General features: G+C 37.2%; 1 protein-coding gene across 2 annotated transcripts in view; it reads right to left on the reverse strand.

Annotated features, from left to right (window-relative positions):
- LOC106871710 (A disintegrin and metalloproteinase with thrombospondin motifs 6) overlaps positions 1–19,031 on the reverse strand; it is a 294,912-nt gene that overhangs the window by 111,270 nt on the left and 164,611 nt on the right. For both annotated transcript variants that reach the window (XM_052976060.2, XM_052976057.2), the window contains exons 13-15: positions 18,776–18,881; positions 17,093–17,220; positions 15,345–15,465 (exon numbers count right to left, since the gene is read on the reverse strand). In XM_052976060.2, coding sequence (XP_052832020.1) covers positions 15,345–15,465; positions 17,093–17,220; positions 18,776–18,881 — 355 coding nt within the window. The remainder of the gene's footprint in view (positions 1–15,344; positions 15,466–17,092; positions 17,221–18,775; positions 18,882–19,031) is intronic.

A 19,031-nucleotide genomic window follows, 5' to 3' on the forward strand; every position in this document is an offset into this window, starting at 1 on the left:
CCAGATGTGCCATCAAAACTCTTGATTGGACCATGTCAGGTGGGGGAGAAGAGCCATGCAAGGAACGTGAAAATCACGGTGGTGCACCAGCATGACCGCAGCCACTTGGCTGAAACACATAAACAAATAAATAAATAAATAAATAAATATGCATAGATATATATACATATATATATATATATGTATATATATATATATATGTATATACACACACATACATACATATACATACACACACATACATATACATATACATATATATATACATATACATATATATATATATATATATATATATATATATATATATATATAAATATATATATATACAGAAAGGGGCCAGTTGGTAGTGTATGACCTGCTGTAAGTAAAGGTTACAAAAACCAAAATATGAGAAAGTTAAGGATAGAGAAGCACACACACACACACATACAATCACGGATATATGAGCGTGTATAGGGAATTTGAAAATCTGGAGCCAAACATTTCATTTAAGAGAATTGACCTGAAAATATTTAGGGAAACAAAATGGACACCAACGTGTCCTTTTTTTTTCCTGGTAGTTTTAGCATGTTGAACGACTCCTTAGAGAATGTCTTATTGCTTTAGAGAGGAAATGTAAGTACATCATGCAGGCTTTGATAGGATAGGTATAGCTATGTGTTTAGAAGGGTATAGAGAAGCAGAGACCATTAAAGTAGTGGTAGGAAAGATGTAGAGAAGAGACATCATATTGGCCAGTTATTGTTCATAGCATTTTCGTAAATGAATGCAGCATCTTAACCACATAAACACCATGCTGTTATTCCAATCTAATAGTCCTTGAGGGATCATAGCAGCTACAGTAACTGCAGCTCTTCTTCGGTTTAACTAATAGTAAAAGAAAATAAAAGACATCAAGTGACAGCAGCAGATAATTAGTAGTTTATGAGTTGATATGAGAAGTAACATTTCCAGCTATGGCTTTTGTCCCTCCCTCCTAAATTAATGACCACACACACACACACACACGTACACATGTAATCGTCTAGCATGAATCATGTGTTTTCATGAAAGAAATGTTAAATTATCTCAGAACACCACAGTCTCTTGCTAGATAATGATATAAAGAAGTCCAGCTGTTTCTTTACAAATGTCTCTTGTATTTTGCTTGAAACTTGTTTTGTACATCTTATTATATGTTTTATTTGTATATACAAAATGATTTGTTAAGAAGAAATGAATAGGTGTGTATAAATATGTATGAATGTATGTGCGGTTGTGTATGTGTGTGTATGTCTGCATGCAACCACATCTGTGATTTATCAATGATAGTAAGACAGGAGGGCAAGTACAAGGAAAAACATAGTGCTTGATGTGTTTATGCATCAAACACAGGAATATATATATGCACACATACATATATAAGGATATATATTTTGCATATATGTATGTATTTGTGTATGTATGTATGTATGTGTGCACACGGGCATGTTCTCTTCTGTTTTTAATTATTTAAACTATTTCTCTGAGGAAGGAGCTGGTTTCTAACAAAGAGACAAAGCTCCATCGTTGGATTGTAGATAACGAAAACAATGTCACATTTTAAACTTGAGAAAAGTCTTGCATTATATTTGTAATATGCGAGTTGGTTGACTGATTTCTTCTTCTGAAAATCCAAGCTTGCGCACACTGTCAGTTAGGCATTTACTCACAAAAAAACAAGTGCAACAATTATAACTGCTATAAACGTAAATTCGTAATCTGGATATAACTGAAGGTTTCGAAGAAGTTGTCCATAGTTATTCTCTTTCTAGTTGATTTTCAAAGAGATGTACACATCAGCAGGACTGTTGACCTCTATGATGGTGCATACATTTTCTTGTTTCTCCCAAGCAATGACATCCGGCATGTTATGCTTATACTTGACAAAAGTTTTGATGGAAATATTCCATCAGTATTCCTTGTTGTTTGTGTATGTATTCAATAACAAGGATATTATCTATATTATTCCAGGACCGTCTTTTTTTTTCCGGATGGCATTGTATATTGGTTTTGCAACAACGTTGTGCCGCATAAGGAGATAGAAGCTTGTTGTCATTTTTGGGTAGCTGCTAACCACATGTGTGAGGTCTTCCAGAGAAATACGATATAATCTACATTTTTGGTTGCATCTTGGAACTCCAAGGGCTTCACAGTCACTTGTGTTTATTAGGTATTTAGTAGCAATCGATTTGTAGCGTACACTCGAGTGTAATTCCTCTCTCTCTCTCTCTCTCTCTCTCTCTCTCTCCTTTATACGTGCATTCGAACGTATCAGGTAACAGCTAGCCTTTGGCCGCTATTTTGACCCAGTTGTGTCCACTACTCTGGTTGGTATTGGTACAATTTGTCCCTCACTCTGTCGCGCCAGTTTGTAACGTATAACCAATCGGAGCCTCTAAATAAAATCATGTGAGACAGCTTGTTCTCAACCCAGTTTTGAACCTACAGCTCCTTATAAAAATCCAGCTTCTCCTTGTCTCGAGGTTTTTGGGTTTCAGATCTTTTAATGTCTAGCCACTGACCACACAATCCACAGCCAGTTCCAGTGACAACACCACAGCAGCCACGTTGAGACTCACCAACTTCGTCCAACAGCATTCGGCGACCTCCACCTCCATCGCCACTGTCGTCGTAACGTCAACATCTCTACGTACTCAACTCAACAAGCAGCTCGCCCAGGTTCCAACACTTCACTGTTCGTGAATTACTTGACCTTGGATCAATGGCGAATATACAACCTGCGAGAACTCCTGTACCAAATGACCCAGGCAGCAGCATCACAGCTACGACTTCACGTACGACATGTACCGCAACCGGCTCAGCGTCATGGCCGCAACTTCTTGATACAGTATTTCAACTACCGTGTACAATTGAATACGAATTGGTATTCTCATTTTTGTGTCTATGAATATTCTTCTAACTTCTCATTATAGACTCTTTCACTGCTTACTTCTTCATTACTATTCTTATATGTACTTAACACACAAGCATACATCCATGCCTATACACGCTTACATTTTGTTTCATGATAGCCTGTCTATTATTCTGTATACATGACGCACGCACAGACACACATATTAACATATCAATAGATTTTCTCTTAAACATTCTATTCGGCAGTCTCTCTCTTTTCCCTCTGGTACATATATGCATTATTCCTTTTATATTTATTGTAAGAGGTGTGTAATGTACTAAAGACTCATTCTCGTTACCTCGCATCACATGGTCTTTACAAGTTGTTGGATTGCAAATGCATAGCCTTCGATCTGATGTAGCGGTCACGAGTCCAAGAGACGATTTGCTTTAAGTCAATGTCTTTTAAGGCGGTGAGCTGACAGAATCTTTAACATACTGGGCAAAATGCTTAGCAGCATTTTGTTCGTCTTTATGCTCTGAATTCAAATGCTGCCAGGGTCGACTTTGCCTTTCCTCTTTTCTAAATCGATAAAATAAGTAACAGTTGGACACTGGGGTTCATGTAATCGACATACTCCCTCCCACGAAATTGCTGGCCTTCTGCCAAAATTTGAAGCCAATATCACTGTCTTCTTCACGTCTTCGGGAAACATACCCAAGCGTGGTCTTTCTTTTTTTAGTTTTGGCATTTAAGTGTTTCACTTCCTGGTCATCTTTGAGGTATGTTAGTCCAGATTTTCTAAGGTTTCATGTGAGGTCATCAGGAAGTGAATATATATACATATACATATGTATACACACACACACACACACACACACACACACACACACACACACACACACACACACACAAACACACACACACACACATATATATATATATATATATATATATATATATATATATATATATATATATATATATATATATATATATATGTATGTATATATACATAGCTAAATGTCATCATCATCATTGTCACTGTTTAACGTCTGCTTTCCATGCTGACATGCTGACATGGGCTGGACGGTTTGACTGAGGGCTGGCGAGCCAGAAGGCTACACAAGTCTCCAATCCGATCTGGCAATGTTTCTACAGCTTTATGCTGTTCCTTACGCCAACTACTCCGAGAGTGTGGTGGTTGCTTTTTACATGCCATGAGAGCCAGTCAGGCGATTCTGGCAATGACCACACTCGAGTGGTGCTTTTTACGTGCCACCAGGATGGGACCAGTCAGCCAGCATTGGCAACAATCACAATGACGACTTGTATATATATATATATATATATATATATATATATATATATATATATATATATATATATATATATATGTGTGTGTGTGTGTGTGTGGAGAGAGAGAGAGAGAGAGAGAGAGAGAGAGGCTGAGGAAACTACAGCTGTACTCCCTGAAGCGAAGGTATGAGAAATATGCAATAATATACATATGGAAAATCCTAGACAGGCTGGTACCTAACTTTGGCATTGAGTGTTATACAAATGCCAGAAATAACCACCATTGCATTGAACCAAAGGTAACATCCATTCTATCTAAATTCAGGACCAGGTACTGCAATAGTCTAGGGTTCAAAGGCCCATGGCTCTTCAATGCCCTACCACAAAAATTAAGAAATTTGCATAAGGTGGAAGTAGATGTTTTCATAGGGGAACTAGACATCCTTCTCTCCTCAATGCCGGATGAACCAAACAGCCTGACATGAGGTACAGACGAGGGAAGCACCAAATGTACCAACAGCTAGGACAAAGGCACAAACAAGAGTGGTAATAGTTGAATGTATATAACAGCGAAAGTATTAAAACTGAAAGTATCTCACATTACAGTAGAGACATTATTGTTTCACTTTTCTCACATAATACTGAAACAGTGTAAGAGATAAGAGATTGCTCCGGGTTCCAATTAAGCAAGAAGCTGAAAATGTTTTGCTGCCCATGACACTGCATGAACATTAAGTAAGGCATGAGTAAAACTTGAATCAAATCGGTTGGGTAGATATCGAGTTTAATGATCCACACATACAGAAAGATGGATAGACAGACAGACACACATTCTCATTTTTATATGTGGTAAGTAGCTTGCTTACCAACCACATGGTTCCGGGTTCAGTCCCACTGCGTGGCACCTTGGGCAAGTGTCTTCTACTATAGCCTCGGGCCGACCAAAACCCTGTGAGTGGATTTGGTAGATGGAAACTGAAAGAAGCCCGTCGTATATATGTATATATATATACATGCATGTATGTGTGTGTATATGTTTGTGTGTCTGTGTTTGTCCCTCCCAACATCGCTTGACAACCGATGCTGGTGCGTTTACGTCCCCGTAACATAGCGGTTCGGCAAAAGAGACCGATAGAATAAGTACTAGGCTTCCAAAGAATAAGTCCTGGGGTCGATTTGCTCGACTAAAGGTGGTGCTCCAACACGGCCACAGTCAAATGACTGAAACAAGTAAAAGAGTAAAAGGGTAAAGAGAGTATATATATAAAACTGAGAATGTGTATGCGTGTGTCTATATGTGTGCATGTAGTAATTATGATTTCGTAAATAGAGCTAATTAATATTTAACCAATACCAAACCCATAGAGTTTTTATAATGGTGTACTTAATGAAATATTCTAGAGACCAAACACCTGTTGTACCATTACAGACAACAGGTGTCTGGTCTCAAGAATATTTCAGTAAGTACTCCATTACAAACACTCTACATGTTTGGTTTTGGATAAATATTAATTAGCTCTATTTATGAAATCATAATTACTATTCAATTTGAAGACATATCGGCGATTCCTGTTTTCCTTTAGCACTAGTTTTATCATATTATTATTTATACACCCTGGAAACCCTACATAGAGAGATGACCCATAAATTATTTCTCAAGCACATTTGCTAGCTCACTATTTTGCCTATAGACTTCAAGCTTCATAATTCAATATGGTATGATTCTAATATATTGAGCCTTTTGGCCTCATCTCGAAGCCCTGTTTTTCCACTTCCCTCTTCCCTTCATTTATTTTATCTTATTTATTTTATGTATTTGTATTCATTCTGATGAAGCTCCATGTACTAGATCGAATGTGCTATAAAGATGGCGAATATTATTTTCGGAATTATCTTTATTAGCACACATTGATATCAGCAGCCGAAAGGGCTGTTAAAAATATAGTGCAATGTTATGTTATGCTTTGTATTAAAAAATAATTAACCAAAGTTGGTCAATTTATTTGTTTATATGTATATATATATAATAATATATATAATATATATGCATATATACATACTTACATCTATCATCATCATCATCATCATCATCATCATCATTTAACGTCCGCTTTCCATGCTAGCATGGGTCGGACGATTTGACTGAGGACTGGCGAACAAGATGGCTGCAGCAGGCCTCAATCTGATCTGGCAGAGTTTCTACAGCTGGATGCCCCTCCTAACACCAACCACTCCGAGAATGTAGTGGGTGCTTTTACGCACCACCGGCACAAGGGCCAGTCAGGCGGTACTGGCAACGGCCACGCTCAAGTGGTGTTTTTTACGTGCTACCTGTATAGGAGCCAGTCCAGCGGCACTGGCAACGACCTCGCTCGAATGTTTTTTCACGTGCCAGTAAGGCGACGCTGGTAACGATCACACTCAAATGGTGCTATTTACGTGCCACTGGCACGGGAGCCAGACAGCTGCTCGTCAATGATCACGTTCGGACGGTGCTGTTTGCGCTCCACTGGCACAGGTTCCAGTCATCGAATTTGATTCGATTTCGATTTCACTTGCCCCCAACACGTCTTCGCAAGCAGAGTTTAGTGTCCAATGAAATAAAGATACGCATAAGTGGGCTAGCTACATCCCTGGCAGAGGACACGTATTATGGTCTCACTAGGATTGCCGGGTCTTCTCACGCATTGCATATTTCCAAAGGTCTCGGTCACTAGTCATTGCCTCGGTGAGGCCTAATGTTCGAAGGTTGTGCTTCACCACCTCAACCCAGGTCTTCCTGGGTCTACCTATTCCACAGGTTCCCTCCACTGCTAGGGTGTGGCACTTTTTCACACAGCTATCTTCATTTATCCTCGCCACATGACCATACCAGCACAATCGTCTCTCTTGCACACCACAACAGATGGTTCTTAGGTCCAAAGTTTCTCTCAAGGTATTTACACTCTGTCGAGTATGCGCACTGACATTATACATCTATCGGAGCATACTGGCTTCATTTCTATGTATGTGTGTGTGTATATATATGAAATTGAATTTGAAATGGAATCTTCTAACAAAAACTATTTATTTGCAATATTCTGAGGTCTAGCTAAACTTAAAATTTAATGTTGAAATATTCGCGGTGGATGAATTTTCAAACTTGGATCGGATTTATAGGATTACCAACACGTCTAATAGCAGGATGAGTTTTGCCGAGGTCTTCTATACATTTAGAAAAAAAAAAAAAGAAAAAAAATATACCAATTCTTATACAAATAAGTGTTTAACACTTGAAATTTCAACAAAGGATGAAAGGAATGAACTTTACATATTTCAGAAGGATTAATTTGACAATTTATAGAAAGGACAGTATATATATTTTATTATTATTTTTAATTTTTTAATATTTCTAATGTTTTAATATTATATATATATATATACTATTGGTTCTTAATGCATCTCTGAAGAGCGGAATTACTGATAATAAGATGATCTTTAGATCACTTTGTGATTATAGTAATATATCCGCGAAACGATCGTAAGATATTTAACTCTTTAAATTTTAGGTTCCTTTATATTTTATACTTTACAGTATTCATGCTTATTACGCATAAATTTTTATACGCATATATATTCACACATATATTTATCTATATTCAGATTTTTATATATATTGATATTTATATTTCGTATATTTATGTTTTATATTTTAAATATATTATGTTGCAGTGTTATGTTGGATGTATGTCTTTCAAAATATTAAATATTGATTTCCTGAGTATATTATTGATGAGTTTATGAATTTATTAATAATATAAAATTATATACACATTTATTTGCTCAAAATAATTGAGCACTCAACATAAGTTCAGTTATATATTCTTTTAGAATATTTCTTTTAGAATATTACTTATAAAAGGTATATATATATATATATATATATATATATATATATATATATATATATATATATATAAACAATATATGAGTGTATGCATATATATGTACATGTATGTACATACCTTCATCTACATGTACATATAGATACATATCTGGGTACATGACGTTGCAAAAGAACATGGGCAAAATGATAAACAAGGTACAACAAACAAGCAGGCCACATAGAGAACATATCCTTCATCAGCTGCCACCATTAAAACACCGGCGTTTCGAAGAGTTAGGGCAGGACGCATCGTTAAAAATGGCTCTTCCCACGAACACAAATTAATTTTTTTTCGTGGAGGATAGTGGCGGACGGAAAACAAGACAGGAAAACGAAACGGTGAAATAAACAAACAAAAAGGCTGTACAGCCAGACGTGGAGAATTGTGTGTATTGAACGCTGTGAAGCACGAACTGGAGAGGCGAAGAAGTGCGTGCGAAGCTTGGGGAGTCCAAGACTGAAAAGAAATAGCAACCGGACACACGTGACCAGTGAGTGGTAGGGAGAAAGAGTAGCAGAGGGAGAAGGGGAGGAAGTAGAATGTAAGTGAGCAACGAGAGGTACAGAGGGAGAGAGATAGTAGTAGTGACGGTGAGAGGCAAAGGACAAGCAACGAGAGATAGAGAGCGAGAGAGATAGTAGTGACAGGGAGTGGCGAAGAACAGTAGAGGGAAGAATGAGAGGGAGAGATAGATATAGAGATAGAGAGAGTCGCGTTAGCAAAATAGTTCAAAACTTACTGTGTAAAGATAACGCGTGCGTTCGATTGTGTGATACAAACAATATATGAGTATATGCATGGACACAGGACATCATGAAACATTTGCAACGAAAAAGTACGAAGCACGGAGACTAGAGAAACAGCCAACAATTGATGAAGGACCGTTCTTTATGTTTGCTTCTTGTTTTCCATTTGTGTCTTTCGTTGTTCGAAAGAATAGTACATGTTCCATGTATGCGTGCTTCGTACTATTTTGTTGTAAATGTTTCGTGACGTCCTGTGCCCACATATGCATATATATATGTGTGTGTGTGTATAGATGCATGTACACATACGTATGTATATATATATATATATATATATATATATGTATATTATTTATATTATTATATGATTGAACGCCACTCATCCTCTTCCAAGTAAGTTTTACTTATATATATATATATATATATATAAAGTGTAGTATATTGCCACTTAAGTGTGGCTGACCCCTAGGGGTGGATGTTACTGTTGCTTTTAGCCCCAGGAGGACATCTCCTCCAGCTGGCTTATCGACACACGACTGTGTCCTGTTTGCCAAGGGAGTTATCCCTCTCACCACGACCAGCAGCACGAACGTATCCGGATTTCAGGGTTATTTCCCTTCTTCGGCGTTCGACAGCTGATGACCTTGGTGAGAGAGAAAAACCTGGCAAAATCTTATATCTTCTTTTCCAGTGACATTCTTCACTGATATTGAAAAGGTGAAAACAAGCAATGTTAATTCTCTAAAAATATAAGATTTTGCCAGGTTTTTCTCTCTCACCAAGGTCATCAGCTGTCGAACGCCGAAGAAGGGAAATAACCCTGAAATCCGGATACGTTCGTGCTGCTGGTCGTGGTGAGAGGGATAACTCCCTTGGCAAACAGGACACAGTCGTGTGTCGATAAGCCAGCTGGAGGAGATGTTCTCCTGGGGCTAAAAGCAACAGTAACATCCACCCCTAGGGGTCAGCCACACTTAAGTGGCAATATACTACACTTTATCGTGCAGTTACTGTTAATACTTCATTTAGAGAATTAACATTGCTTGTTTTCACCTTTTCAATATCAGTGAAGAATGTCACTGGAAAAGAAGATATAAGATTTTGCCAGGTTTTTCTCTCTCACCAAGGTCATCAGCTGTCGAACGCCGAAGAAGGGAAATAACCCTGAAATCCGGATACGTTCGTGCTGCTGGTCGTGGTGAGAGGGATAACTCCCTTGGCAAACAGGACACAGTCGTGTGTCGATAAGCCAGCTGGAGGAGATGTCCTCCTGGGGCTAAAAGCAACAGTAACATCCACCCCTAGGGGTCAGCCACACTTAAGTGGCAATATACTACACTTTATCGTGCAGTTACTGTTAATACTTCATTTAGAGAATTAACATATATATATATATATATATATATATATATATATATATATATATTTATATGTTTATATATGGATATAAATATATATATATGTACGCAGAGGAATGCACAGATAGCTAACCCACACAACCCCACGCACACTCAGACACACATACACACACGTAAACGTACGCACGTACACACAAACACACATACATACTGAAGCACACGCGCATACATGCAACAAAACGCACATATAACCCGACACACATCTCCACGTTCACACACACATATACACACGCACGCACATACATGCACACACGCACATACACACATACACACGCACATACACATACATACACACATTCGCACATGTACGCACACATACCTCCAACACAATACACACTCATATAGACACGCACACAATTACACACGCATGGGCATAAACACACATGCACATACACGCACGCAAGCACACGCACGCACGCACATACACACAGGAACGCACATATACGCCTACACAAACCCCACACACAACACACGCGCACACGCATACACAAACTCACATACACACACATACATATACTTACACACACACACAATATATACATATACGCACACACATACACAAATGCATACACAGACGCACATTCACACAAATGCGCACACATACGCACGTGCACCCACGAATGCACACATACCTAACACTCACAACCCCATGCATACACGTATGCACACCCGCATACACACACACACACACGCGCGCACGCACACACAACTATACACATACACGCGTGCACACACGCACATACATACACACGCACATATATACACATGCACCCACATACACGCATACGCAAATAAACCCGCATTATCTCCCATGCACATACAGCACACACTCATACATACACGCACACAATTATACATACATGGACACACACGCACATACAAGCACACGCACACAGTAATTTACATTTACTCTACAGACACAACGTCATGCGTACAAACATACCCACACTTCAAACTACCAGTTAAACACATTTCCACTGACCATTCTCCTACGCACATGTGTAGGTAGACACACAACAGCCACTCCTACCAAAATTCTTACTATAAATTCTTCCAGTGACTTTAAACGACACGAAGTCCAACCACACACAGACACACAGACACACACACACACACGCGAATACATGTGTTATCATTATACACACACACATACGCACACAGACCTGCGCGCACGCACATACACACACATACCTCCTTCTCTTGCCCTCTCCTGTCTGAGAAAGAACTTTTTCTTCACCCATTCCCTTCCGGTCAGTTCAATATGTGACCGCGTGTGTATCGTTGGCGATTTTCTTTCTCCATGTTCCCTTCTTTGGAATTTTTCTATATTTCTAATGAAGAGCTCTGCTCGAAACATGAAATCCTCTTTCTTTTCTTTCCTTTCCTGAGCGTCCAATAACACTGTACTTATTCCACATCCTCGCGTTGTTTATTTTTCTTGCTTGTTCATGTTTGGATTGATTGTGTGTATATATATATATATATATATATATATATATATATATATATATATATATATACTTTATTTAAAAGCAGCAGAAATATAACAAAAAAACCGTTACTCTGAGTTTCACGTTCCCGTTCATCGGACAGTTTTGTCCGATGAACGGGAACGTGAAACTCAGAGTAACGGTTTTTTTTTGTTATATTTCTGCTGCTTTTAAATAAAGCACATTACTCTACCTCTGGTATTTGAGTACTCTTTTTTCCACCTTGTTGCACATTTCATGTGCTTACTCCGGTATATATATATATATATATATATATATATATATATATATATATATATATATATATGTGGATATAAATATATGTATATGTTGACTGAACACTATTCAATTTTTTTTCTCCGTGTTTTTCTCCTTGTCTCCGTATTCTTTCTGTTGAAGAGCGTAGCTCGAAACGTCAAAGACTTTCCGTATTCCCGAGCGTCATACTAATACATCCTTTTGTTATTTACACCACCTGTCCTCGTCTGTTGTTGTTTTTTCGTATATTCTCCCATATATATATACACATATATATATATGGATATATATATATGTATATGCATATATATAATCATATACACATACATACTGACACACAGTTATAAATGAATGAATGAATGAATAAAATGTATCTATGTATGTATGAATGAATGTGCGTGTGTTCATGTGTGAGTGAAAATGTATGTGTGTGTCTCTGCATATCATCATATTGACACTCATGACACTAGTGATGTACTGTTATGTCTATTATAATCAATGCATCACACAGACCATTATTTCAATATGTGAAGACTTGTGGGATGAAATTATATTAACTGAAAACAAATATAGATTGGCTTCAGGGAGTGCATCCAGCCATAGAATACTGAAGCAATACTTCTTGACCAAACCATGAGGAAAAAATATGGCCATAAAAATGAAAATGAAAAATTTCTACATTTTATTTCCATCAGCTTCATCTCTGATCTTTGCCGGTTGTTTTATTCCTGAATGTATGCAGAGAACTTAGATGATTCAGAGATCAAATCTATTAGTTTCTATGTCCACATTTAGGAGTAAGACATCTGATGATGATCAGTAATTAGCTAATCAAAACATAGCGTATATCTTAATATAAAGAAAAAAGTTTCTAGTTTAATAATCCAAAAAACTTATAATTGAATTAATTACAAATTATCTCAGACATTTATACAGACATTTAATTAATTACAGTGGCTGGTATTAGGTAACTATGTAATTAAATTTATCTGTGGTGTCTTAATTTATATTGCTATCTTTGTCAGCTTTTCATCAACTGAGGATTGCTAGTATCTATTCATATACACAAATAATACAGTTTTATAGAGACTCAGTTATATTTGTTTACCAATTTACATATCCACATAAATAATATATATTGAACCAATGAAGGAGCCAAGTCTCCCTCAAGTAATACCCTGCCAGCTTAAGAAAAAGTTAGCCGATATGGTCCCAGGTTCCTTACAAGTAGAAAAAAAGACAGAATAGTCATGGCTGGATAGTCTGCTCAGTCAGGGTTGATCTAGGACTGAACATCAAAAACAACAATACAATATTTATTCATGACCTTAGTACAGCAGCAGCATAAATATAACCATAACTCTACATTCAATTCATTTCAAGGTAAAAAGTTTGCTTCCCAACTGCATGGTTCCAGGTTCAGTCCCGCTGCATGACACTTTGGACAAGTATCTTCTACTATAGCCTTAGGACAACCAAAGTCTTATGAGCAGATTTGGTAAACAGAAACTGAATGAAGCCCATAATATATATATATCACAATTTAGGTTAGTTGAAATATGTTTGTCACATATTTCAGCTGCTAAAGGCAAATACACTGCAGTTACCATGGAGAAAAAAACCTCTCTTATGGTAAAACGGTGTGAAAACACTCAGTTCGTTCAGTGTCGCCATCTCTCAGGAATCTCAGACAACGATGTTTCAAGTTTATTGAGACAACTCTGAATGAACTAAATAAAGCTTATAGCGTTATATATAATTCAAGCAGTGTGTTGACTGATCTGCGCTAGTAGATCGCTCGATCGAGAAAAATAACAAAGTAATGGCACAAAGCTCTCATTATCATCATCATCATCGTTTAACATCTGCTTTCAATGCTAGCATGGGTTGGACGATTTGACTGAGGACTGGTGAAACCGGATGGCAACACCAGCCTCCAATCTGATTTGGCAGAGTTTCTACAGCTGGATGCCCTTCCTAATGCCAACCACTCAGAGAGTGTAGTGGGTGCTTTTATGTGTCACCCGCATGAAGGCCAGTCAGGCGGTACTGGCAATGGCCATGCTCAAAATGGTGTATTTTATGTGCCACCTGCACAAGAGCCAGTCCAGGGGCACTGGCAACGATCTCACTCGAAAACCCTACGAAGGCCAGTCAGGCGGTACTGGCAACGGTCACGCTCAAAATGGTGTATTTTATGTGCCACCCGCACAAGAGCCAGTCCAGGGGCACTGGCAACGATCTCGCTCGAAAATCCTACGAAGGCCATTCAGGCGATACTGGCAACGGCCACGTGTTTACGTATAATTACAATTTAGGTTAGTTGAAATATGTTTGTCACATATTTCAACTGGGTGTTTTCACACCTTTCTTTTACCAGAAGAGAGACTTTTTCTCCGTGGTACATGCAGTGTATTTGCCTTTAGCAGCTGCAATATGTTAAACATATTTCAACTAATTTAAATTGTGATTATATGTAAATGCTGTTTGTACCATTACTTCATTATATATATATATGTGTGTGTGTGTGAAGGTGCATGGCTCAGTAGTTAGGACGTCGAGCTTACGATCGTGAGGTTGTGAGTTTGAATCCCGGACTGGGCTGCATGTTGTGTTCTTGAGCAAGACACTTTATTTCACATTGCTCCAGTTCTCTCAGCTGTAGAAATGAGTTGCGACATCACAGGTGCCAAGCTGTAATGGCCTTTGCATTTCCCTTGGATAACACTGGTGGCATGGAGAGGGAAGGCCGGTATGCATGGACGACTGCTGGTCTTCCATAAAACAACTTTGCCCAGACTTGTGCCTGGGAGGGTTGGGGGAGGGGTTAATAAATTCCACTCTATTGTCAGTATTGACAGCATGTTGCTGCTCCAAATATAATTTGATATATTGATGTGCTGCTCTCAATATAGCAATCCATAAGTCCAAATTTCTTTTCCAGCATAAATCTCAAAAATCCTATGAAAGGGTCATGTACTATCTCTCCACTGAGTAAGCAAAGAAATAATAACAATCCTTTCTACTAAAGGCACAAGGTCAGAAATTTTGGGGAGAGGTGATTAGTTGATTACATTGACCCCAGTGTTTCACAGGTACTTAATTTATCGACTCTGCAAAAGATTAAAGGCAAAGTCGACCTCAGTAGAATTTGAACTCAGAACATGAAGACTGACAAAATGCTGCTAAACATTTCACCCAGCATGCTAATGATTCTACCAGCTCACAAAATAATAATATAAAAACTATAGAAAGCTGTATAACATCTGTTATAGAAATCAAAAACACAAAACAAAATATAAACAGAAAGTCACAACAGAACATCTTACCACTGCCTTTAGTTTCATTGAATTGATCTTTTATTGTCTTGCATGTGGAACCATCTCCATGACATACACCACACCGATCCTCCTTGGCTGAAGATTCCAGAACCCAGTCACAGCCAACACGCTGTAAGGAAGAAGAAAGTTTCTTTCAACAGTGGTTATGCAATGTGTATTAGTGGCAATATGAACAGGAGATATGGACAATGGAAATAACAATGAGGATGACAACAAGGAGAAACTTGATGATGACGATGATTACAATGACAGTGGTGAAGATGATGGTAATAATGACAATCATTGTCATATTGGTGGAAAAACTCAAAATTTGCATGTATAAAAACAAAGTAGGTGAACAGTCGATTATTAATTCCATATAATTTATAAGTACCTACCATTGTCAATATAAATTTAATCTTGATCAAGAAACATCAATTCACTTGCTAAGCTAGAAACCTCTGATTATTCTTGTATGAAAGATGCACTTAGGCAATATGGATGATAGGTTGTGATGGTTCGCATTCTGTCACTAAGACTAATATATAGTTCCAAACAAAAGTATTTGACTTGCCCTAGTTCAATCCACATATCGTCATCATTTTACATCCATTTTCTCCGCTGGACCATAACATAATTATATCAAATAGGGTACTGTACTGCACAATTGTCAAAAGTTCCATTCACATGTAGCACTGCATTAAAAATACTCCCATGATCTTGAGAATAAAGACAATAAATAAAACCATCCTAGAGCAAACCTTACTTGATGCCTTATATATTTTATACCATATATTTTGTGAGCAATAGAATTGTTGATGATAGGTTTCCAAATGGATCACTGCTCTTTCAAAGACAATAATGACAAGAAAATGCTTGTGCAACACAGATGGATTAAATGTCACAAGGTTGTTCTCATCAAATACACCAGTTTGTTTGTTCTTTCATTAATGGTCATACTTTTTACCAATATATACTGGGGAAAGCTATACACACACATTCTCCCAACTACATGTTTTGGGGCTCAATACCTGTGTAGCTACTTGGGCAAGTGTCTTCTATTATAGCTCCAGATCAACTAAAGCTTTGTGAAGGGATTTGGTGGACAGAAACTAAAAGAAGCATGTTGTATGTATGTGTGTGTGTGTATATATATATATATATATATATATATATATACACACACACAACAAAGTAAAGTTGTAAGGTACCTGTTGTGTGTGTGTGTGTATATATATATATATATGTATGTACACACAACAGGCAACTTTCAGTTTCTGTCTACCAAATCCACTCACAAGGCTTTAGTTGATCTGGAGCTGTAATGTGTGGGTGTCTGTGTGTGAGTTCAAGAAGCCTCAATTTCTTTCTTTATTTCTCTCTCCCCCACATACACACATACATTTTATAAATATAAAATAATTTATAATTTAATAAAAATTTGGTGTGGGGCTCTATAGATATAAAATATCCTTGGCTCTTGAACTCTGAATTCTTATCATGCTGTGTTCATATTGTTTACATTGTTGCATCACCAAGAGAGAAACTGCTTTATTTATTATTTCAGTTTAACTAGCCAGAAAGCAGGTGTCTATTCTTCTATAAATCAGGTAATTACAATTGCTGAGAAACCACATTACAGTGGATGATTTATCTTTATTATCTGCTTAAGGCTACAAAGATCAGAGTTAAATGTTAGTTGGCTTGTTGAAGCATTGGAGTTCAAGTGAGGGTTAAGTGTAACAGTTTTGTCTTACCCGGCATTGTCCATTAATGCATATGTTACGACCAATCAAGGAACAGCGGGTACCATCAGCTGCCATATCTGCTTTCAACACTGAGAGTTTGACATCTCGAGTTTTGCAATAAAGTTGACATGGAGAACCTGTAAATGTGAAAATATAATTAAACCTTAAGTAGAGTAGACTAATGTTCAAATTAAAGACAGTTTTTGCTTCCCCAGCAACGAAAGTAATGTTTGTGATGGCAGCAGTTGCAACTGTAGTAGTAGTAGTAGTTATATTAAAAAGGTATAGGTAATAGTTGCCATTATAATTGTTGTATTAGTAGAGATAGAACATATTGTGGTTTCTCTCCCTATAATAATTTATATTTCAAAGACATAATCAATGTACTTCTTGTCTTTCTGAAACTTATTTCAAATACAGTCAATAATGTTTCTGTAGCGATAAGTTGAAACCTTACCACTAGATAATCAGACACCACAACCAAACCTCCATAGTTCCACATAATTGGTCAATTAATTGACCAATCAGCCTGAGGCTGAGGTGTAATATTGTTTACTCAAATGTTCTTATTTCCTATTTAAAAAAAAAAAACATTTTGATACTCAATTAATTGCAATGTGTTGAAGACAGCCAAGTGACCTGTGCTTCCACTCTTGTTATGGACATTTATGCAGACAACTCCACGTTCTCAGCAAACCCATTCTGAACGTTCACATCATGTCTCATAAGTAACTTCTACAGACATGGCATGTTTTTTTTCTCTCTCTCTCACAGTCAGCAATTATTTACATTATTACAAACCACCAACACCAAATATCTTTATGTCTGGCAATAAATAAACAGTTAAATGTTTGTGAGTTGTATCAGTTATTATTCACTCAGCTAATGAAATATAACTTCATTTACCTGCTATTCAAGCAACCCACTATGGCAACACTTCTATTATTAGAACTGCTTCTACAATAGGTGTTACAGTCACTCTGTGTTTGTTGCTTATTCTATTAATAAGTCATTAGAAAAAGATACCTACATCATCCATGGCTTTGATAGGTCCTGCAAGATCAGTGATATAGATACAATTGATGTTTATCTAAAACATATGTTCTTTGAAACTTTTTGAAAAATGAGAGCAGAAAGTGTTTTCCAAAGAGTTGCAATTTTCAGGAAGAATTTTCAAGAAAATTATTTAGTGTGCTATTTAGTGGATGAGGCGAAATAAGGATGGATGACAGATACAACTGAAGCTAGAACAGAGTATTCTAGATCAAAAGAGTAGAGAATGTTATAATAATGTAAGAGGAGGTGGAAAGCTACTATTTATTCCACAATAATAATTATTATTATTACTATTGTTACCTTTCTTTTCCAGTGTACCAAGGCAGAAATAATGATATAAAATCATTATTTGGATGGGACGTGAACTGGTTTTATACTAAACTATGCAGGGTTCCACCAAGCTTTAAGTTAGGTCCTGCAGAGGATAGAATTCATCTCTGAAACAAGTGGCAACTTTGTACAATTGGCAGATGATCAACAAGTTTACAGTGCTTGATACTTTAACCATAGGACAGAGGAGATATACTTTATCCTTCTAATGCTAAATAAAACAGATAAATCACCAATCATGTAGATCCTCGTAAATTCAGATGAGAATTAGCAAGAAGTATAGAATGTAACAGAATATATACTTACTTTGCATTCTGACTGGTTCCCACTGGTACAACTGACCATCGTACTCTATATTGTTGTACTTGGCACACTGCTCTTCACGGAAAGTACGGCTACCTTCAGGACATGGCTATACAAAATAGAATAAACACAAAACATAGAAGAGAGACCATCATAACAAACTATTTAGCTTCTTTCATATGTACAAAGTCAATGGTATTTTGGTATATATGATACTCCCCAGGTCAACGGTATAATAAGTGTATTAATATTTTCAGTA

The sequence above is a fragment of the Octopus bimaculoides genome, chromosome 2 (genome assembly GCF_046866305.1).
Source record: "Octopus bimaculoides isolate indiv1 chromosome 2, ASM4686630v1, whole genome shotgun sequence".
In the NCBI taxonomy this organism is placed as follows: domain Eukaryota; kingdom Metazoa; phylum Mollusca; class Cephalopoda; order Octopoda; family Octopodidae; genus Octopus; species Octopus bimaculoides.